This window comes from Leptonychotes weddellii, chromosome 8 (assembly GCF_054177405.1).
Source record: "Leptonychotes weddellii isolate Sample4059 chromosome 8, ASM5417740v2, whole genome shotgun sequence".
Taxonomy (NCBI): domain Eukaryota; kingdom Metazoa; phylum Chordata; class Mammalia; order Carnivora; family Phocidae; genus Leptonychotes; species Leptonychotes weddellii.
In genome coordinates, this window is record NC_138376.1 from 29,183,090 (window position 1) to 29,206,984 (window position 23,895).

Sequence of the window (23,895 nt, forward strand, 5' to 3'; positions counted from 1 at the left end):
CTTCCCCTAACCTTGGTTTCTTCCCCTTGAAAGTCCCCCACTTGAGACCTTGTATATACTTGATTCGTTTTTCTTTATTGCTGTGAACAGTCTGCATGCGCAAATGTGTGATTCTGATTTCCCCCACCTGATGGAAAAAAGAACGAAGCCATTGTGATTGTTTGTGGTGGTGTTGCAGGGAATGGCGTAGCAATGAATTTGACTCAGCCACAGTTTGAGCTCATCAGTGTTTTCCCTGTCTCCAGTTTCATCCCATAAACAATGAGCAGCAGAGAGGCTACAGAGGGGAAACCCAGACAGAAGGGAGACAGCCATCCCAGGGAGGCTGGCAATGGAGTCTGTGGATGCAAAGGAAGTTTCCAGAGTAGGACAGAGCTCTTAGGGGAGTCCAGACCTCCTGGGAAGGCAGAGGGAGTAGCTTCGGGTGAATTCCTTTATGGGCCCATCGCTCCCTCCTTCTCCTTTTTAAGTGGTGGGGGACCTTCCCCCAAAACCTTGCACCAGACACATTTTCCTGTGCCTCTCAGAGAGGCATGTGATGTACAGGGGAAATAATAATGGGACATAAAACACATCAAGCAGAAAATTTCTTATACTTCAGCTTCAGTGAAGTGTTGTGTCTATGTTAATGGGGAAGTTGAACCTCAGGCTAAAGAAGAATTGTGCAGACTGGCTCCTGGAGAAAGTGTAGAGAGATGGGGGATGGGGACACCCCTGCTTCCCCAGAATAAGGGAGGATTTTCCAACAAGCCCCACTCCTTGGCTTTCCCTTTGGATGGGGGCGGGGGAAGATGAACACCCATGAGCTGACGTGGGGTTCAGCTCTGGTGCCAGTGTTTCAGTTTGGGATAAACTGGAAGATTTTAAGAATCATTAATACACTGCACAGCAAAAAAGAGAGAAAGAACCAGATTGATATAACCTGAGAGAAATAAATTGTTGGGGGGGGGTTGGAATTGTGGGGAGAAAGTGTTTAGTCAGGCACCAGGGAAGCTCAGACAGTTTGGTTTAAACTGTAAGTAGAGTTCTTTTCCCAGCTGGTACTGGTGATTCCTGATCTCAGAAGGCTCATCACACCCCCGTGCTCCAAGACTTGTAACACTGAGGAACTGTTTCCTTCATAGATACATATCAGATACTGAAGAAATATTTTCTTTGCTCCAAGACCCACACTATTAATATTCATTTGATTGGCAATGTACTCCCGCCAAACTATTCTCAAGCTCTCCTACGCTAAATATAACTCGAAGAGATCTGGGAACAATCCCATGCCATGTACTCCCACATTCCACTAGCTGTTTACATGCGTGACGCCGTAAGTGTGAAGCTTGCTGCACACACTCTTATCTGCCTCTGTCCTGGGAGTACAATTGCTGACCAGCAGGTGTGGACGGTGTGTGTGTGTGTCCGCCGCGCAGCCAGCAGGGTCGGATGACTATTGCGAAGTGAGCCCGAGTTCAGCACTCTGGCCAGCTCCCTCCTTAGGGGCTTAAATCATGTCGACTCCGTCTTTGCCATGTCAACCTTTAGAACAGCTAAATCACAGAACTGAAACAAACCGCTTACACTGCAAAGCTGCCTTCAAGATGACTCTCCAGATTGCCCGCATGATTTTCAACTGCCTCAAGGCAACCCCCACTGAAGCCCATACCAGTGGTGTTATTGAAGACTCAGAGCAGGGAAAGACCTGCCCTGATCTAGAGAAGTGAGGAGGGAGGCTTGCAGAGCTGACTTGCTGGAGGGTGGCTGGGCTGGGCCTCCCAATTCCAGTGAGGCCTCTGGGAAGGATAGGTAAGAAATAGAAACAGCCATTCAAGATCCTCTTAGTGAAAGTCGGCAACGTGTATCTGAAGTTTCTGTTAAAAAGGAAATGCAGCAGCAAAAGTTAGGTCAGCTAGTGAAGGCACCACCTCCTCAGGGACTTATACTATCGAGAGGAGGGGAAGGCTGCACTTTACTATCTCTACTGTAGTACTTCATTCATCCTTGTCTTAAAATTAAGCAGTTGAGATGCTGCAGAGCACACATATACATAGACACAGCAAGTTAGCATTTTGAATAGCTAATCCAGCACTCTTTCAATGGGTTGGCTGAATGGTTTTCTGATGCATCTGTGCTTATTTGACAAGTTGCTCTGCCAGCCACACAGAGTGAACTAAAAGAACCAGAAAAAGGTCCTGGGCCTTCCCCTTTGGCTCTCTAGTCTTCCTGAAGTTGGAGAAGACTAGCAAACTGAGCAGCGTTAACCTAGCAGAGATGGAATGGCCACCACAAGGGCGAATGGAGTCAGCTCACAATCACACCCTGAAAGGCTCAGTTGCCTCATCAGGGTGGGCCATCTTTCAGCAGCTCCTGTCTTCATCCACAAGGAGAGAACAGTCCGGGGGAGGGTGTGTCCTGTGCACAGCAGCACACAGTTAGGAGATGATGAGTCTGGAAGCATCCCAACCACTGTGAAGGTCATGGGACCACAGAGTCCAGGGTGAAGATGTGCAAGAGCCTGAGCTATAGATGTTTTCTCTCTATGCACAGATGGGGTTTGCATTATTGCTAATGCCTGAGACGTGCTCAGGGAAGATAAAATATATTCCAGAGGTTTATTTTCCCTCCACTGAATTGATTCTAATCTACGGTGCTGACCCTGCTTTTGGCTCCTACGAGGAGCCAAACTCGATAAAAAAAACTCTCAAAATATGTCGGCTTCCTCTGCTATGACAGCTATGTGAATGACATGCTAAGTATTTCAATAGAAACCAAGTTAGTAGCAACTCATTTTTTTTACCCCTTTCTGTTGCTGGAGTGAGGTTTTTTGGGGAAAGAAAATGTGAGAAACTTCTGCAAACAACATCGCCATGCCCCTACAGTGTTACCTGCTGGCTCAAACCAGCTCTGCAGCCATGCCTGGAGGCCAGAGCAGGAAGTGTTGTTAAGCAGTGTAATTCAAACACTTAATGCCACAGTGTGTCTACAGTGTCTATAATTACTTCTGCTCTGCCAGTGGATACAGATTGGCAGGAAGCAGATAAGCATAATTGTTTCCCCATTAACGACCCAAATCTCTTGGACTTCACCTACATCTGAATCTATCAGAGGGGAGAGTTTTTGCTTCTCCTCTTTGGCCATTTTAGCCAGTTTCTCCGGACCTGATCCAGCAGTGCATTTTCTCTCTGATGCACCCCAGTTCCTCCCCACCCCCACACTACCTCCCTCACCCCCACCTCCCCATCCCCACCATGAGCTTCCCCACACTCCTCCCCCATCTAGCCATGTTAGGAACACTGTTCTCTCAGCTGTGACCAATTTGGGGGTGCAGCTGAGAGTGAGGCACTGCCAGGGCTGAAATGATGCACCGTACTCCATACTCTGGCGCAGTGAGGAAGATGGCAGCCAGCGACTCGGATACTAACTTACATTGGGGTTTTGCAACCTTTCTAATGGAGCCTGTCAAAACTATCAGTAATTAGTCAACCCGGACAATCTAGCATGACTAATTGCCATCGTGTCAAAGCAATCCGGGAGAAGGAAAACATCTATAAATGAGAATGTTGGGATGTGCTGAGCAAAAACCTTCAAGCGAAGTTTGGAACATATAACAAGCTAGGGTCTTGGCTCCTTTGCAGGGGAGCCAGGGGGTGGTCAGGAAGAAGCGAGATTTCCCCCAGACAGGTCTGGACCTTGCCAAACAGTTCACACTTTACTTCCAAATCTGCAGCTCTAAGCTCCTCCCACTAAAAGTAATCACGTCCTCAAAGCAGATCAACCTCAACATCCCATTGGTTTTGGAGGGGGTTCGATGCAGAGCTTTAAATGCGCCAGGAGAGGGGTGAGCCAGGCTCTCAGGAGCTGGGTTTCTGTCTTCAGTGCTCTTGGGGGATGTTTGCTCTTCATGAATGTTTAAACAAGATAATTTTCATGCGATTTCTTTTTTTAATTTTTTTTTTAAGATTTTATTTATTTGAGAGAGAGAGAATGAGAGAGAGCATGAGAGAAAGGAGGGTCAGAGGGAGAAGCAGACTCCTTGCTGAGCAGGGAGCCCGATGTGGGACTCGATCCCGGGACTCCAGGATCATGACCTGAGCCGAAGGCAGTCGCTTAACCAACTGAGCCACCCAGGCGCCCCTCATGCGATTTCTTAATGTATAAATTCATGTAAAATACGACCCGCGTCTATAGGTAGCAAACATGTATAATTCCTTGCACAGACGTGAAATGGATTCAGGCTCTTCCCTAATTTGCCTTGTAAACGTCAAATAAAGGCCTGTCATTACTGTGTCTCTCTTGCTCTTCCTTTGGGAGAGGAGGTTTTCTGCAATGTCAATCCAGGTGACTCATGGTGCAGTGGGAAAACACAAAAGATGCTGTTTCCAGCCCAAGGAAAAAAAAAAAAAACCCTTGCTCATTACTCATGTCATGATTTTCATCTTCAAAGCACTTACCAAGTACTAATTTATCCATCGCAGCCTTTATACAGGGACTGCACTGCCATTTAATTAGAGAAGTTGGGTGGTCGAGTGGCTTAAACAATGACTGGCGGCCAAATGGACGTGTATTCTAATTCCACTCATTCATTTGATCTCCCCTGTCTAAATGAACTCAGTCCATTAAATCCATTTTTTCAAAAATGTCACAAAAGCACAAGCCTTGTTTGCAGAGTAGCCACAGAATTTGAATGGAGCTGCTGTTTAGAGATTCATCTTCAGAGAAAGGAACTTTCCTCCAATTTAAATAATCTCTCACTCTCCAGGTTTCTAACTCACTCTTCTAGAAGAGCAGAGGAATTGCAGATTCTCCCACTTCCTCCACCATTGCAGCTACCCATTTGAAGATCCATGTGCTTATCTGAAGGTTTCCCTAAATGACCTCTTTTTTAGACAAGTGTTGGGATTTGTCTCTTTCAAACCCAGTAATTCTTACTCCTGAGAGCAAACAACAAATACAGCCAACTCCTGGTATCTGCATCTTGGCTGGTCTCCCCAATCTTGCTTTTGACTTCATTCACTGTCCTGTGATATTCTCACCTCTCTCTGTCTTTACTCTGCCACTCAGCAGTAGAAATAAGATGGAGCTCAGAGCTTTCTCTCCCTGCCCCATCCCCAGGAAAACACCTGCCCAAACCAATAATGACCAGCACATTTGTCAGGTGTGGAAGCTAGACAGATGCAACTTCAGGAAAAGAGGGTACGCTCTGGCCTAATAGGTCTTAACCTCAGCCTGCCCTCAGGGGTAAGGGCAGCTTCCCTGCTCTGCTGGAATTTTTGGCCTCCAGACCCACTTGTGTTCACATGCAATATAGAGCCACATTCCAGTGACTGATGCTCCACAGGTGGGGATAACTGAGGTCCACAGAGCACTGGTGAAGAATCTCACTCCTATGCCTTGTGTAGCAGCATTCCCAAGGGTTGGGAATCCCCGCATCCCACCCCCACCAAATCCTTCACCATCCCCTCAAAAGCCTATGCCTTAAACACGAGCAGTTCAGTGTCTTTCAATCCCTCCCTCTCTCTTCTCTCTCTCTCTCTCTCTCACACACACACACTAAACAGAATACTGAAAACATGGGGTTTCCCTTACCAGAAATAGTGGGGAGAAAACCCTAGCAGTGCAAATGGGAATAGAAAACAAGGTAGGCAGAACATTGGAGAAGATGGAAAATAGACCCAATATTGGAACAAGGAAGAAGTAGAAATTGAGTGTCCCCCCAAATGTGGGAAGAGTAGGTAGGAAAGATGATGAGGCCAGAACCTAAGTAAATAAAGAAAAACAACAGACTGTGTAAATGTGGGAAAGAGCTGTAGTAAGACACGAGGAAATCGCAGAGGTGGAAAAAAAAAGGGGGAATTACCAGTGGTGAGCCGCAGGGAGCCAAGTTAGGAGCCCCATCTCTAGCCAGTGTCCTTAACTCCTTCCATAAATCTGAGCTCTTTCCCTGAAGAGGTCTCTAATCCTAAACCGTAATAGATTCTTTTCTTTGGTCCTAAGGTTCATTTTAACTAACATAATGATTTTAGAAAGAGAAAAAGATCACCTGCCCAGATTACTCTACCTGCCTAGAGTAAATCCAACTAAGTTTTTTTCTTTTTTCTCCCACTGGGCACCAGTTAGAATGAATTACTGTGGCTTCTCCTCATGCAGAACCAATAGACCTCAGGATTTATCTGTGTTGCAACCTCCCAGAATAAAATCAATAGCTGAGAATTATAAACACCGAGCAGTCTCAGGCCACGAGATGGACTGCTCTGGGGCTAAAGTAGGCACGTAACACCTGGAGGGGATTTACAAGCAACTTTTTTTTTCTAACTTTCCATATCTCTAGGGTGAAAGAGCAAGGGCTTGAAATGATAAATAATGTTTACGGAAGACTCTTCAGTTCCAATGACCTAAGGTGGAATTAGAAACACAGCTCAGGACTTGGGCGTTTTAACTGCACACATTTAATAGCTACAACAGAACGGCCATAGTTACTGTACCTATTAGGTCCAATCTTCAATGATCTATAACAATTTATGGACACTTCTGGCTTATAGAGACAAGTGTTTTACCACCATATATCTTGCCCTCCAGAAAGCTTTAGAACTTTAAAAATGCCTAGGCAATGACATTTACAGTTTTATTGAACCTCAACTGGTATCCACCAATTAGATGCCACTTTACAATGAAGCCACCCTCAAGCCTTTTCATTTTTCAAGTCCTGATATGGGAAGCAGAGACTGGAGAACCAACATGCAGGAGACACACACTAAAGTAAAGACATCTCATTGTGATGAAGCTAAGCCAATGCCCTTCCAACAGCATCCTTTGGAAAGGTACAGTAAAAAATCAGATGAAAAGACATGTACACTGGGGCAACTGGCTGGCTTGTTGGTAGAGCATGCAACTCTTGACCTCAAGGGTGTGAGTTCAAGCCCCACACTGGGTGGGGAGCCTACTTAAAAAAATAAAATTTAAATTTAAAAAAAGGACACATATACTCATATAAAAGAATCAGGTTACCATACAAATTATACTGTGTCGGAATATTCTTAGCAATCAAGAGAAACTTCCATAACATGACACTTTACATAAGGTATTTACAAAAACACCTTCTCTCAGAAAATGGTAAGGATTACAAAGCCTGCCATCCAAGGCATGATGGGGCACAAGTCTAGAAAAGATGCCATATCCATGGAGTCTTGGCATCAGCTGCAACCATTCTCTCACATTCTCCCGGCCCGGAACTCCGCCTGCTTCTCAGATACAGCCCTTCTTCTTTGCCTCTTAGTTTCCTTCACTGACTTAGTCTTGGTGTTCACTCCTCACATAAGAAATGCAACTGCTCTTGAGATATTCTGCATCCATGGTGCAGAGCCTCTGAGGGTATGCCAAGCCACCTGAAACCCAGCAATGCCCCCAAACTGGAGTCATCTTCATAACGGCATGTGGGGCTCAGGCACCCTCTGTTCCATCAGCCCACATGAACAGACTTTGTTCATCTACACTCAGAATGATGCACTGGTATAGATTTCCAAAGGCTGCAGCAACGAGATCATGCACATCCTATGTAGACATTTTGGAATCCAACTTCTCTCTCCCCCTTGGGGCTGGATCCTCCAAAGCTGTCATGTCCTAACATCAATTTCCCACTTAGTCATCTCTCCTTTGCAAATGTCCTCCCAATTGCCCTACTCACCCTGCACTCACCAGCCTTTTGTTAGGCGTGACGCTTCTCTGCTTCTGGGAAATGTACAAATGTTAGGAAATTCTCCTCTTCCCATAAAGAGTTCTTTGAAAATCATAGATAGGGGCAGAACCTGGTATCACCCACAAGAAGTGTCAGATTAGTTAAAGGCATTACTTTTTCACTGATGAGAATCTAGAACAAAGCAATTCTTCCGTATCACTCTGTGCCATCTCACCGCATGAGATGTGTAGCCCTGCTGAAGTCAGTCTAAATCTCGGGGGAAAAGTCATTAGAAGGAACGTGATTAAAACAAACTCTGCATAACAAATCCATTTGTGTCCATAGAGATGGTCCCCTGTAAACGAACTGCTGAACGTATAAAAAATACTCTGCCTATAAACGCATATGCTTTTTCCCTAGGAATCATCAAAATATGATCAATATCATTAGCAAAGCAGTGAGATGAAGTATTTATCATAGGAGAGAGGTAAAAAGGGACATGGACACATAGGGGAGGTATGCTGTTTTTACTGGGGGATCAGGGAAGGCCTCTCGGATGATGTGACTCCTGAGTGGGGTAAGGGAACAAATCCCAGGCTCATCTAGGGGAAGTGAGTTCTAAGCAGAAGGGATAGCTAGCGCAAAGACGTGAAAGCAGAAGCTGCTTTTGTGTGTTGGAGGCAGGGTCAGCAAACTATGGCTCACTGCTTGGTTGTATAAACAAAGTTTTATTGGCATTCCCATTTGTTCACATATTGTCCCCCATGGCTGCTTTTGCTCTTCAATAGCAAAGTCGAGTCACTGCGACAGAGACGGTATGTTCAACAAAACTATTTCCTGTCTGGCCCTTAATAGACAAAGGCCAAACCTTCTTTTTGCGAAACCCTTGTGTCTAATGAACATGAAGGAAGTGAAGATAACTGGGAGAGGCAAGCAGGGGCCAGATCACTTAGGGCCTGGTAGGATAAAACCAATAAACCACCAACCAACCCCCATGTGAAAGACACGTCTCCCAGGGTTGGGAGTGCAGACATCATTTATCGCCAGCTCGCTCCAGTGTGCCTGTCTGAACTCTGCCTTGTTGCTGGTCTGCAGGTTCTCAGCCATTTTTCCCCTGTGGCGGCAATGTGCACATCTGATAGGCTCCCATGAACATACCCCTGATAGGCCCAGGCGAGCGAGCAGGTGTGTAACACAGGGTCACCTTGCAGGTGCATTAATAAAATGGCAAAATGAACATTCACAAATAATAATTTCCTAATATTTTAAATGTGTCACAAGGCACAATGAGAACCACTGCTACAGACTATGTTTTCTAGCATTATTTTTTTTTCATTCAAGCAAAATTGCAGACACAAAACATATTCAAAGACCTTGCTACTCAAAGTATGGTCTGAAGACCGTAGCTTCAGCATCACCTTGGAACTTATTTGAAATGCAGAATCTTAGGCCTTGGCCTAGACCTACAGAATCAGAATCTTCATTTCAACAAGATCCCCGGGAGATCTGAATAGTCACTAGGGTTTGGGACCACTATCCTGATTGGTCTCTAATTACTCTTTTCTAAGAGTTTGAAATATGGTTTTAAAAATTTCAGAGAGGTTAGCCTATTTATACTATTCATACTAGTGAACACTGGCTACAACTTAATGGTTAATAATAAAAGATTGGCTAAATAAATGGTACATTTATCTATACAGAAATATTAGTGGCTGGCAAAATAAATATTGTAGAAGGACGTGAGAATTTATTCATAGCTTATCATTAAGTGAAAAAATATCAATTATAAGCGGACTAAGACTAAAACAAATGTATACATGCTAATTAAAGAACAGAATGTGGCTCTTATTAATCTAAACAATATAGTAATGATATAACTAATAAAATGAGGAAAGAAAAACAGATAGGAGGTGTAAAGCGGTGTAGCTATGTTGACTTCCTCATCTTTCATAGCAATAGGTAATAATATGTAATTTAAGGCTAATAAATCAAGTAATAAGTTATAATTATATTTAAAAATGTGACGTCGATTAACCGATCAGTCAATAGGATTGAGTACTGAGGAATGGAGAAACGTAGGGAAATACTAACTTCTTACATTCGTTTTTTACATGATATTAACAAATACTGCCTAAAAATCCAAAGGATTAAGTAATGAAAGTGAAAAAAAACTTTGGAACAGAAATCTAAGTTTTCCAAATTATCAAAAGAAACACACACACAAAGGGGAAAAAAAACAAAACAAAACAAGAAACAGAGACCAAGTGGTAAAACTACCAATATAAACAGAAAGCATAACATGTGAGGAGATAAGTAAGACTCAATAAATATAAATGAGCTAAACTCATCTATTAAAAGAAAAATATTCTCATAACGTATTACAGAGTAAAATTCAACTATTCTCTACATACAAGCAACACACCTGACAAAAATGACTCAGGCTGAAAACTACAGTATGCACAGAGGCATGCTTGGCAAATGCAAACAAAAAGCAAGCAGGGATCCCAATCTTAATATCAGATAAGGATGAATTCAGGGCAAAAAGCAATAAGGAACACAAATATGCCTTTTTATAATGATGAAAGGAGACAATCTGTAATGAAAAATAGGCTTTTATATATTCCAAAACCTGAGAAATACTCAAAAAATACTATAATCTCATGAAAATTACTGATTAAAAATAGTAACAGGGTCTATCAGCACATTACAAGAACAGTACATTAAAATCAAGGGTCATTTATTCCAGGAATAAAAGGATGATTTAATATGAGTAAATATACAAACTGATTACCTTAATTGGCCAAAGAGAAAAATCACATAATCAATCTCCACTACGCTGAAAGAGATTTTGTGAAATGTAACATCCATTCTTAATTTAAGAAGAAAAACCTTTTAATAACATAAATACAGATGATAATTATCCATCCACTTACCACAGAGCCAGCAGCATGCTTAATGGGAAAATACTAAAACATGCTCATTAAGGTCAAGAACAAGACAAAGACATCATTGACTATCATTCTGATTTAACATTTTTCTGGATGTTCTAGCCAATGTTATTAGATAAAGAGAAAAAACAATGTTATTAGATAAAGAGAAAAAACAAGAGCTAGAAAAAGAGGAGTAAAATTTTACATTATTGGAAAAGAATAATTATCTATGTGGAAAGTCCAGGAAAATTGAGTGAAACACCATTATAATTAGTAAGAAAATTCAATAAAGGACAAGAGCTATTAACACATTAATATACCAAAATCAATAGCTTTCATATATATATGTTATTGTTATATATATAGTTATATATATATATGTAACAACCAGTTGGAAGAAGTAATATAAGTAATATAAGAAGTAGTAATATAAGTCCTCAGAAAGCATCACTTTTTCCCCAGCACCCTAGTCTCCCTCCCGATTGTCACCTTTTTCCTAGGTGGTTTCTTGTGACTGAAAGGCTATCTCTTTGCCCCTGCCTGTTTTTCTGGGGAGTACCTGATGCTCCTTCAAACTCAGTACAATGGCACCTTCAGGAGGCCGGCCCTTTCTGACCCCTGATGCTCTGGCCCACATTTAGACATCACCATCATAGCGCTTACCACACTATCCTGTAACTATCTGATTATTGGCTGTCTCTCTCATTTGACTGTGAGCTCCTTGAGAAAGGAACCCTGTCTGCTTTCTCTCTCTGTGCGCAGAGCCTAGCACCAGGCCTGGCAAAGATTAGTTGCTCTATCAATCTCCACATTAGACACTACGTTAGGCTTCTGATTCTCTTCATAAGAAATAACCCAAACCTGAAGACAGGACAGCCTGACAGATCAATGGATAAAGATGGGCAGATAGATAGGGAGAGATATGATATATTCATAGAAGTTAAAAAAGCAGGTGCTGGCTTGTAGATTATTATGTCTCATCTGGTCCCATTTATGGATTATAATTCTTTCACTGATGAAAGAATGAATTCAGTAAAAAAAATGTATTCAGTAAAATGCTGTTAAGTGATTAATGCACAAATGTATCTGTTTTGGAAATAAATGGTTACAGATTTTATTTGGTTCCTTTTCTAAAATATTTGTGATTTTGATTATGTTGACTTGTAGGATATTCTGATTTAGTTTTTAATGATCATTATCATTAATATTATTGGTTTCCCCAAATTAAAACCTTTCACTTTAACATAAAAAACAGAATGTATAAATACACTTCATAATCCAATAATTTTGCCATACTGTTTATATTTGTTAAAAAAATCTTAAAAGGTAGCTGAATAAAAAAATATGTAAACATTTTCACCAACGGGAACAAAAAGGTTAGGTGCTCCATAAATGAATGGATGAATGGGTGGGTGGATGGACAGACAAATGAAGGACACAGAGAATGTACTTTCCACATGATAGCCCAGGTGTTCTCTTAAAAATGAAAGTTGGATCATGTCATTCTCTTACATAAAAATGTTAAGTGCATGTAAATAAAGCCCAAAACCTAAAAGAGAAAATAGAAAGCAAGGTGCAGAATAGTGTTTATAGCGTGCTATCATTTGTGGGCTGGGCAGAGCATAGCAGGACCCGGGGGAGGGAGACTCTACCCCTGCATATCTCCTGTGCCTCTTGAACTCTGAAATGTATGCATGTGAGTACAAAAATAAAATATTCTTTTCTATAGTTCCAACATGTTTTAAAATGTGCTTGTACTTCTTTTTGTAATAATTGTTTTTAAAGAAAACTTCAAAAATAATGCATCTTTAATTATCTTACAGTCTTTGGAGCTAGTTCCTCAGTATTTTAAAGCCATACATGTGGTTCTTTTCCTCTGTGTTCCAAATGAACAGTTCAGAAAATGGTAAACCTTGTGGCCCCTTTTTAAAATACACACCCATCTTGGGGCGCCTGGGTGGCTCAGTTGGTTAAGCAACTGCCTTCGGCTCAGGTCATGATCCTGGAGTCCCGGGATCGAGTCCCACATCAGGCTCCCTGCTCAGCAGGGAGTCTGCTTCTCCCTCTGACCCTCCTCCCTCTCATGCTCTCTGTCTCTCATTCTCTCTCTCGCAAATAAATAAAATCTTAAAAAAAAAAAAAATACACACCCATCTTTCTTCGCTTGGCTCTCATATGCGCTGTTTCCTTCCTATTTTAACATTTGTGATTTATATCAGTGGCTCTTGATCTTTGGTGAACTGGAGCTTGCCCCAGGGAAGCTGTTAAAAAGCAGATTCTCAGGGTGCTACTCCCATACATTCTTGGGCAGTGGGTCTAGAAGGGGCCCTGGAATCTGCATTTTAGCATCACTACAAGAGATTCCAAAGCAGATGGTCCATAGTCTATACTTTTCAAAATATTCATCTATGACTTGTTAAGAAAACAGTATTTTTCATTTAAAAGTGACAATCCTATGTAGTCTAGAATTTAGATTTGAAAGTGATCTCTCCTTCTGATGATTCCTTCCCTAACACACACACACACAAACACACACACATACTACTTAGATCTTTATAAACATCAGTATTATGTTACATGCCTCATAATGTGGTTCTCTGTGTATTTTGTCTTCTCCTCAGCTTTCTAAGAGATCCAAATCTTTATCTAACCCAATGCTCCAATGTTGCAAAATAAAAAAAGCACAGAGTTCAAATTTTACTTTCTTTGGCTTAGGGATCAAGTTTCTCTGCCAGCTGTGTACGTTTCTAGTATCCCCCTCTCCACCTCCCAACGAAGCTCTGATATAGACAAGCACAGTGCTAACCCCTTCAAGCGCCATGCTGCCTGCTAAGTCCAGAGACGGGCTCTTGTTTTATTTTAAAATATCAGCATAAATCATTTCTGGTAGCTTTCTGTGCCTTTCCCAGGACCTCTGATGAGCCCTTTCCTCTATGAATCTTAAAGTGAAAGGAACTCCTAAAAAAGCAGCACAAGTGGTTCAGATAAGCATCCCAGTGGGTTTTCCACGTGACATGAATTATCAAGTGTGGGGAGAAGGGCCCAAGATGTAGAGCAGCAGCTCTATGCTACCCCCTGGTGGCAACACGCTCCATGTCATCCCAGCCCCACCAGGTATCCTGGCTCTCAGACTGACTTCTCAAGCTCACTTACTGGCTCTCCAGTAAGTTCCCCAAATATTTGCTGGTAAAAAGTTAACAGTGTGACTGGCAGGAAGCAAAACATGCAGTTAGAATTTTACTTTCTTCTGTCCAGCTGAGCATCATCGTTCTGCCAATTGTGTAACTTTTTTTTTTTTTTATTTTAGCACAGAGCTTATGAGCCTAATCTTAATGATCAGTCAAAAGGCAAATGTGGAAGACCTCCTAGACTCAAAGCACAATCCTAATAGCATAAGATATATATACCTAAACCATCACTGGTAAAACTCCAGAGCTTTTGAGAAAAGTCACTGCACCCACCAACTGGGACATTCACCCCTGTCCTGACCTGGAACCTCAGAACAGGTCAGGGCTAACTTGAAAGTGATTGTCCCAGAGGTACAACTTGGATGATTCAGCCTGAAGGACAGAGAGGACTGAGAGCGAATAGAATAACAGTTCACCAGTCTGGAGGATGCTCTGTGTCCCCTGAGATTAGATAAGAAATAACATGGGGTGGCATTGGGGGTGGTTCAAGTTCGTTCAGTAAAAAATTTCCTAAAAAGTGCCTATATCTTGTACCTGGATTCTTCTCTAAGGGTCACCAGGGAAAAAAAAAAAAATTTTGGTCAGGAATAAATGTGCCCAAGGTGAGGGGGGTGCATTTGGGGTCCCTTCCAGCCCTAAAAGTAGAGGTTCATTTAACAGTCTCTGTGAATAGATGAGATAGGATAATGTGAATAAAAGCAAAAACCAATTTTCTTGTAAGATTCGGACAGAAATGACCTCACCCGTGCACACAGCAATCATAGGGACTGAATGCATCTCTGGGATTTCAAGTTCCCTGGTGACAGAGGCAGCCTTTAATGGAAGCTGCGTGCTGAGCTAATGGTCGAGCCCTGAGTGGAAATTCTGAGATCAATAGGCCTTTCTAAATTCAGGAAATCAAGACTGCACCTAAAGCTTAATGGTCTGATAAGAACAGCAAATACATACTGTCCTTTCCTCTTCCCTGCCATGCATTTAATTGGTTCACACACCACTTTTCCTAGAAGTTAATGTTGTCATTACATGCAACCTTTGGCAAGAGGTGAGCAAGGAGAGGTAACAGATCCGTGCACAGAAAATCTCATGAAAGATGGGCTTACAGCAATCAAGCTCCACCTCATTATAAATAGCTACATTTTCAAAGAATGCTAGTGAGGTCCACTCCTAAGTTGGGTCTCTGCTATGCTTAAGCGAAGTCTCTACTTTGCTGAGATTGCTAATTGGATCAAATGTTCCCAATTCAGAGTTACAGGCACTTTGTTTTAGGTAAAAGTTTGAATTACACATTTTTAAAATGAATATTCTTTCCTAGAACAATGCTTATTGAACTGGGCATTGTAGTTAGTCTTTGATCAGGGATACTTCTTCCTTGTATTTGGCTTTTATGAAATGTAAAAGCCCAAGTAAAATATCAGGGAAATGAAGAAAGCCTTAAGAAAATAAATCAGGAAACAATATCATGTATCTTAAATACAATCAAAACTTGCCTGTTTCATAGGGATTCTGCTGTTTCCCACACTTTCTAGAGGCCCAGTTAGACAGAAGTCATGGAAGAAAAGACTTCTTTATGAACTAAAGGGAACTTGTGCTCATGAGATGACTCTGAGGAACAGCTAAACTCCCAATCAGGAAAGGGCTGGAGAGAGATGTTCAGCAGATGAGAAAAATGTTCAACAAGGGCTGAAACACATGGGTTAGTTAGCCACAAAGTGTGATTCCTGAGAATATCCCCTCTTTACTCCTCCTATAACTGAAACTTACCTCACTCTATTATTTTCTTAATTGTTTATTTAGTTTAAGTAATCTCAATGCCCAACATGGGGCTCGAACTCATGACCCCGAGATCAGGAGTCACATGCCCTTCCAACTGAGCCAGCAAGGCACCCCATCTCACTCTATTATTTATATTGCTTGTTTTACTTTGTCCACCACCCCACTCCCAGCTGGACTGTATGCTCAGAGCAATGAGAATATGTCTGCTTTTTTCATTATCCTATCTCAAGTGCCTACCACAGTGCTGGCACTCAATAAATAAAAGTTAAATTTAAATTAAGCTAAGGTTTTGCTATAATAAGCAAATCAGGCAGGAATGAAAAAAGAATTCAGCAACAAGCATCCATTATTTAATAACACCTCATAAATATTAAAATGTCATAATATAAGAATAACTGAATTCGAAAGCTGAAAACCTATTGAGGAATCATTAATTTCTTAAAATCTTAAGTTTAGAAAAAAAAACCATTGCTTTAAAACCAGACTCTTCTTACTCATCAGTATGATCCATGAAAAAGATATTAAATGGTTTGCTTTGCCCAGTTTTAATGAACCCAAACTCTAACTTTGTACTAGAAAAGGAAGGGCGACTGAAATCATGTCTGGTTACCACTGTTTACATAATTTCTCACCAGAGGCCATAGGCGACAGGACTGCTTACTCTAGAGCCCTCAGAATATAAGAAACACACGGAGCAGCCAATAAGTCTGGAGTTCAACTTCCACAGCTCTTATGTGAACACACTCGAGAATATTTTTCTTGCTGAATTTATCATGAATAACCACTTACCAAATCTACCAATATTGACTTTGTGAAATCCCTCCCCACACCTGTGACTTAGGACTCTGTCTTCTCTTATCTTCCCTCATTGAGTGGGAGCAGAAAAACTGAGGAGAGTGGAATTTGGTGATGGGCAATGGGGATGTTTCTGAAAAGTAGATGTTTTGAAGATATTTTATTTTTCAATACCTTTAATGACCGAAAAAAGCAAGATTTAAAGCAGGAAGGAAAAAACAAAAACCACAAAACAATGAAAAAACAAACAACATCAACAACAACAAAAAACCCAAAAAACAAAAACCGAAACTTAAACTTTCCGGGGAGGGGGAATGCTATAAATATGAAATGACTTAAAGAGAACACTCATTTAATACACAGTCCTGATGTATCTCACCATTCCTTCAAACAGCTGGGTATTTTAAAGTTATCTCCTCAGCGCCCTTCCAATGCTCTGAAAACCACCTTTCTCAAATAATGAGACAAACCGCCTTCTTTCCTGAGTATGTAAGTTTTATAAATTGCATCAGATCCACAGTGAGTGTCTTTCAGGGGGTTTCACCAAAACCAAAGAAAAGTTCAGAGATAAAATTGCAGCAAAAGATCTGGGAAAGAATGTAGAACTTCACAGTCACAGAACTAACCTGCAAGCTGTCCTTAGTCTTGGGCACCTGAAATCAAACCCACAAGCCCACGTCCAAGGGCTAGGAGGATCACGTGGGATGCTGGATGCATAACAAAAGAGTTGGTCCTATCTCCCCTCCAGGGGTCTAAACTGTAACTCGCGTTCCAACTGCTCTGCAGTCAGGGTGCCCTGAATGGCTTCGCAGCCTGGGTTGAATACAGAGTAGGCACTCTTCTCTCCCTCTCTCCTCTCTTCGGGGCCTCGTGTCCCGACATACATCCAGTAGAACAAGGACAGGACAAAATAGGCCAGGCCAAATTCCAGTTCCACAAACAGTCCCAGCAGGACCAACCAGAGAAGAACCTTCAAGAAGGTGATGTTGGTCAGGAAAGACTGGTCCCATGGCGATGGCAGAGGAATGGCTGTATTCCGTGGTGGCTGTGATGTGCTGCTCCCAGGCTGAGCCACTTTCTAGGACACACAAACAAAGAGAAGTAAGAATAAAAGGCAATGGGGCTCAGAGGATCAAAACCAATCTGGAGAGACAGCTCTCATTGCTCTGAGAAGGCTTCTGGCTCATTGATTTCTATTTTCTTGCCCTGCTCTCTAAAACAATCATCTCCAAAGAGCTCACATGCCCTGCTCGGACTGAATCAAAACTGATCTGCACTTAGTGAGATGTGACCTGATAAAAACCTTACAGCATTCAGATGGATTCCCATTCGTGGGAGTCACTTCCTCAGATTAGTCTGCTGCTAACAAGAGCTAATTTGTGCCCCATACAGAAACTCCCGTTATTGATAATGCAACAACCACACCTAATGCTTCATACACAGAATCAATATGTTTATTGATTTGATTAGATGAGCTACAGTTTTGTGAGTGACATAATTCTAAAATGAGGACGATACCAGAAACAAGAAACAAAACTCCCTTCCACTTATTAAAAACAAATCATCAGGGATGCCTGGGTGGCTCAGTCGGTTAAGCATCTGCTCAGGTCATGATCCCAGGGTCCTGGGATCGAGTCCCATATTGGGCTCCTTGCTCAGAGGGGAGCCTACTTCTCCCTCTGCCTGCCACTCCCCCTGCTTGTGCTCTCTCTTCCTCTGACAAATAAATAAATAAACTCTTTAAAAAAATAAAAATAAAAACAAATCCTCAGTATAGCCATAACCTTTCCATCCCAGGACCATCCTACACACCCCCGGGGCCCAGGCAGTGTCTCTAACGGGACTCCCTCCCTCCTATCTCTTCCCTCTGCAAACCATCCTATGTAAAGCTTCTAAGTGAATTTCCTAAGACACCCACCAACCTCCTGTTCACAAACCTTCAACAAATTTTACTGCCTGCAAGTTAAAATTTAAACTCTTTGGGCTGGAATCCAAGCAAGGCTTTCCATTTATTCAACAGAAAGAAATGCCAGTACACGGGTCCCTGTGTTGGGTGCTAATGGGAGACACAGATATTTAGGTAGCTTTAGGGAGGCATGATCTCTAGTCTGACATTTTCCCAACTTTTTTGGTTATGGCCCATAATAAGAAATACATTTTGTACTGGGACCCAGCGTATATACATACAAAAAATAGAAAAAGCTTCACAAACCAACAAATATTCTTCACCACATACAAAATTCTCATTTTCTATTCCATTTTTAAAAATTTATCTTTAACAGAGGACTAGATCCTCTAAATTGATTTCACCACCCACTAACGGGTCACGGTTTGTAGTCTGAAAAACAATGGTCTAAAAAATTCCCTGTACCACACAATCCACAATCCATTGCTCTATCAATGAACCTCTACTCCAGTTCAACAGGTCTTAACACCCAAAGACATTGCCCACCTGTAGCCTGGGACAGGCATGACTGGTGAACTATGTATGCTTGACCTCTTTGGCCATTAAGGAAGGGTGCCCCCTCTGTCTCCCAGAGGACTAATTGCCCATCTTTTTCACTGAGCACCAAACTACTTGCCAGTTAAGTGTTTTTCTTTTAATACAGGTCACATGTGTCCCTAGATTGTTACCAGGAGGCCAACGGACTACCATTTATTATCTTTTGATGTCTCCAGAGCCAAACACCGCACCCCACACATAGGTTCTCAATGCAGAGCATTACTTTTGGTTCATTTCTTCAATTATATCCCCCATTCTCCCTGCGATTATTTAAGAAGGGACCACAAACATTATTTGGTCTTGATAAAAAACATAGGTCATCCGATTTACTTTGCTTCAGATATTCTATTTTGTTAGAATGTTTTTTAGTGTCAATGTTGTAATTATTACCTTTTCAGTTAAATTGGAAAAGCCCTTACCATGCTATCAGCAACACACCCCCTCCTGACACACACACACATTTGTTAAGTAAATAAATATCCCTTTCGGATTTGACCAGTGTGCACAATAGGGAAATTACTGAAAGTCTCAGCAGGGAACTAATATAATCTGATTTATATTTAAGACTACTCTGGCTGCCAGGTAGAGAATGGGCTACAAGAGTAGAAGCAGGGAAATTATGAGTAGCTCATGCGGGAGGCCCAGTAAGAGAGGAGGACTGGGCGTAATGGGGGTGGTGACATACACGTCAGAGAGAAATGATGGACTGAGGGATACGGAATACATTTTGAATGTGTACAACTTGCAATTCACAGTAGACTGAATTTATTATTGAGGGAGTATAAAAAAGAATAATGCTTATGGCCACCACTTACTGAGTGCCTTCAAGATGTCTGATCTCCTATAATCCAGGAGACCGGCACTATTAATCCCAACTTACTGATACGGAAACACTGAGATGTTAATTAAGTAACTCCCCGAACGTCACACAGCGAGAGACAGGCAGAGATGAGGTTGGTGTCACCAGGATCCTAGGATGGTCTCCCTCCACAGCCCTTTGTACTTTATTAGGGGCCTTTATGGGAGATGGTAAGGGGAAGGGTTAGAGATCTGGAAGGAGATGGGGAGGGCGGCAAACCAAGGGGCAAAGGGAATAAACAAGAGGAGAGAGAAATTCCTTTACCTTATTTGGCATTTGCTTTAGTATCAGTGTGGCTTCTGTTATAAAAGCTGTGTAGGGTAGTGTTTGTGGTCATCACAGAGGCATAGTTTAGGGAAAGTACTTCCAGTTCTCAAATACCAAGCTCCTTCCCCCCTCAGGGCCTTTGCACCTATGGTTCTTTTTGAGAGGAATGCCCCCTTCCCCTCACATCACCTGGCTGGCTCACTCTCTTCTCCTACAAACCTCAGCAAAAATGTTACCATATGTGCCCTTTGCCTTGTCCCGGGTTTCTCCAAGAGTGGCTCCTAATTATGAAATGCCATCTCCTCAGTGAGGTCCTCCCTGCCCACCTCATTTACAGTAACACTCTGCACCTGTCTCCCCCAATTCACTAGTACAGTATCCTGTTTCTTTCCCCCTTTCATGGCATTCATTGTTCCTCTCTTCTGTTTCTTGTCTGTTGCCCCGTACGCAAATGCAAGTTCTGTGAGAACAGGGCTTCATCTGCTCTTATCACCCTGTTTCCCCAGATTCAGGATAGGAGCTGGAACAGAGTGGGCACATGATATAATTTTGCTGAATAAATGAATGATGGTGAGGGAAAGGAAGAAATTAAAAGATGATTCCTAGGTTTGAGAGAGTGATGCAAAGGCTATGCTTCACCAGGTGACTCCAAAGAAGGAGAGCATTTGAGCAGTGGGTCAACCTGAGCCAAGGGTTGGGGTGAGGAGTCATAGGATGTGTGGGCACCTTGGGGCTAGATGGTGCACTGGGGGCTTGTGTGGGATATGCCTGGGGAGGGAGACAGGGGGTTTTTGCAGGACTGTAAAAGTCACAAGCATTCTGGTCTTCATTTGGCAGAAGCTTGTCACAGAAAGAAATATTTTATCTTGGGGACTGTTTTCCTCAAGCTAAATTGGAGAGTGGGGGAAGGAGGATATGGATGCTTCCTTATCAATGACAACCAAGAAGCAATTACAAACAGAAGGCTAAAGAAATTTCTGACAAGCCACCATGTGTCAGCAAAATTATTAAGAGAGATGGATTGTAAATTGGGAGGAAAAGACAATTTAATGAGAATTTTCACACCAGAGCAAAGCCAGGAATGATAACAGAGTCAATGAAAATGAGCTTAAGACAGAGTACCTTATGAAAAACAGTAATTAATAAGAACCAACTGTGGGTCCAGCATTTCCTGTCATCCTTTTGTCAGGATATCAGCTTTTGGGCTTTTAATAATGGAAACTTTCTCCAAGTTCAGGTTCTCTAGGTTCAATTCAATGATCTCATATTCCTTTGGAAATGAGACATACAGGCAAATACTCATTGTGTGGGTTAGACTTTGATTTTTAACTGCAGAGAGGAAAAAGGGTAAGGGAAGTAGATTCTAAAATCTTAAGCAATTGTGCTCAGTGAATTCTAATCAACAATAAAGTTATCCCGAGACAAACTGCATGCAAGGAAATGGATTGTTTGAACCCTGCTGCACTCGCTTTCTGTAAGTCTGATAGAACCCTGCGTGTCACGGAGAATAATATCCAATCAAAACTGAGTAACAATGAGTTCTCCTTGGTTTAAAAAATTGCCTAAAACCAGAAGTTATGCAGTAATAAATAAACTAAGAGAAATAATTTTAAGAGGAGTAAGGTACACTTCTGCTCCAATACATTTTCATTTTCAAAAGGAATTTTTGGCTCTTATTACATTTTTGAGATACAAAAGGCTTTGTCACACATTGTCTCAAGGCACCGAATTTCCCTTGATGTTGTGTCCTGTATTCCAACATAGATCATCTAATCTCACACCTGCAAGGCATCTTGCCACTCTACTCCTGAGTGAAAACTAAATGAAAATACAAGATGTGAATCAAGTTCATCTGCAAAATAAGAGAATACCAAGAATTAAAGGGGGGAAAGTCTGTAATACTCATCTAAATAATGTTTTCACCTGAACATTCACTACTGAACTTGAGTAAGTTTCCCTAGTTCAATAGCGGTGCACAAGAATGGCCACCGCTGGCAGTTAGAGCGACCACACTTTTGCAAGTTTTGTATTCAAATGCCATTTCTAAAGCACAGGCTATTCGGGCTATTGGCTGCATGTGACCCAGGTAGGAAATCAAAGGAAGCCTTAATTACTGCCGCTTTTTAGCAGTATCCAATTAGACCTTTCACCCTCCATTAGCGGAGGGTTGAGGCTGAAAGCGGTTGTGGAGACGTTTCCCGAAGCCAGAGGGCATCACAATAACTCAAGGGCAGCGGTGCTTTCTTCCAGGGCCCTAGACCCTCGCTTCCCAACTGGAATCGGGAGCTGCGTGGGTCGCGGGCTGAAAAGAAAATGTCAAAGCCACGGATCAGTGCTGACACGAGTGGCCGGGGACGCCCGGCCCAGCCCCTGAGCGGCGGGTAGGCGCCAGCAGCCCAGCTCTGCCAGCGGAGGTGGGAACCAGAGGACGGGGCGGGTCCCGCTCCTCGACGGGGGCGTGGCCTGTAGGCCACCACGCGGTGGGCGGGCGGTGGGCGTGGCCTCGGCCACAGTTTCCGGGGAGGCCACGACAGCGTCCCTGAAGCCAGGTCCCGGGGGCGAGGCCTCCCTCTCACCTGAGCGAGGCTGGACTGGGCCCGGGTACTCGCGGGCCTCGGTTTCCACACCTGGAACCGTTTTAGCCAGCCTGGTGCTGCCTTTGGAGTCGCAGCTGCTTGCGCCTTCTCTCCTGAGGTTTGTGCACTCGGGCTCGAAGTGTTAGGTCCGGCAGCCGGCCCGGCCCGTTTCCTGGCCGCCCGGAACTCGGCTAACCGCTGTTCCATGACGCGCGCCTCGCTTCCCTCCCGCCGGGAGCGCGCACCCGCCCGCCGGGCCCTGCCCTCCGCTGTAGCCGGTGCTCGGCCGCACTGCGCCTGCGTAGCGACGGCTCTGTGCCGCGCCTGCGTGCTGGCGGCCGGGCCAGCGAGCGCGGGGACTGTGACGTTCGTTGGGCGGAGTATCCAGCCAATAGTCCCTTGTAAGTGCGCGTGGCCGTAGTGTCAGGCCGTAGTGACACTTTAGTGTCACCAAAAAGTGGCGAAATGGTTAAGAGTTGAAAGCATAGGAGCATCTGGCTGGCCCAGTCGGTAGAACATAGGACTCTTGATTTCGGGCTAGTGAGTTCAAGCTGCTGTTGGGTGTAGAGATTACATGAACAAATAAAAATTTTTTAAAAATCTAAAACATAAGACTTACATTGTTCCCCTCTCGCTAGGGGGCTCTTCCGAGGAAAGTTCTTCAGAGCTCCACCTCACTTCAGGGGTCCGCTCCCCGTCAGGTGGAGCATGCCTTTAGCTGTTAGGCACTAGTATTGCTCTCCAGTTTCAGAGGGTCTCAGGGCATTAAGGAAGGCCCATCATCTCTGGGAGGTTCTGGGTCAGAAGGAACACAGGAAACAGTCTCCCCTTTTCCTTTTAACAAGTCCGCGACCTTAGCGCTTGAAGGGTGACCGTCACCGCTTGCTTAGCAGCAGGCCATGCAGACCCTCTATCATTGCTTTTGCCACAATGCAAACTACTTCTCCGTGTGTCTAGATGGGTCAGAAACTAAAAAAAACAAAAAACAAACTTTTATTGGGGTGCAACTTAAAATACACAAATCTTAAGTGTATCGCTCAATAGGTTTGTAATTATGAATACACCTATCTAAGTACTACCTAGAAAAAGAACGTTTCTGGTACCCTGAGGGCTCACTTGTGCCCTCTCCTAATCACTACTCACCCAAAAGGTCACAATTCAGGTGCCTGTTAGATTTTTAAAGCTCTAAGCATCTAGCTAAGTGCCACTCACATAATTGAGACTCAAATATCTCTTGGATCTTGCTGAGTTGGAGTCAGGAAACTAGATAAAGTAGAATGGAGTCTTGCATTCATTTAACAGATATTTATCAAGACCCTGCTGTATGTCAAATATTGTACCTGGCAC

At 42.9% G+C, this 23,895-nt stretch overlaps 1 protein-coding gene and 1 non-coding gene across 2 annotated transcripts; both read right to left on the reverse strand.

The window, feature by feature from the left end:
* Nucleotides 1-15,584: 15,584 nt before the first annotated feature.
* TRNAR-CCU (transfer RNA arginine (anticodon CCU)) lies at nucleotides 15,585-15,657 on the reverse strand. The gene has a single exon. It is a non-coding gene; the product is annotated as a tRNA-Arg (tRNA).
* Nucleotides 15,658-16,069: 412 nt separating this feature from the next.
* SAYSD1 (SAYSVFN motif domain containing 1) lies at nucleotides 16,070-22,841 on the reverse strand. Its single transcript, XM_006738695.3, has 2 exons — nucleotides 22,549-22,841; nucleotides 16,070-17,421 (listed from the first exon to the last, which is right to left on the reverse strand). Exons 1-2 carry the CDS (start codon nucleotides 22,753-22,755, stop codon nucleotides 17,077-17,079), a joined length of 552 nt encoding a protein of 183 aa, XP_006738758.1. The 5' UTR covers nucleotides 22,756-22,841; the 3' UTR covers nucleotides 16,070-17,076.
* Nucleotides 22,842-23,895: the final 1,054 nt, after the last annotated feature.

What these genes read in the sequence shown, in the direction of transcription:
- SAYSD1 (XM_006738695.3), bottom strand. Translation starts at nt 22,755, where the DNA reads ATGGAACAGCGGTTAGCCGAGTTCCGGGCGGCCAGGAAACGGGCCGGG. An exon ending in CCCAGTCCAGCCTCGCTCAG is followed by an intron (nt 17,422 to 22,548) that starts GTGAGAGGGAGG and finishes TGTGTGTCCTAG; the next exon opens with AAAGTGGCTCAGCCTGGGAG.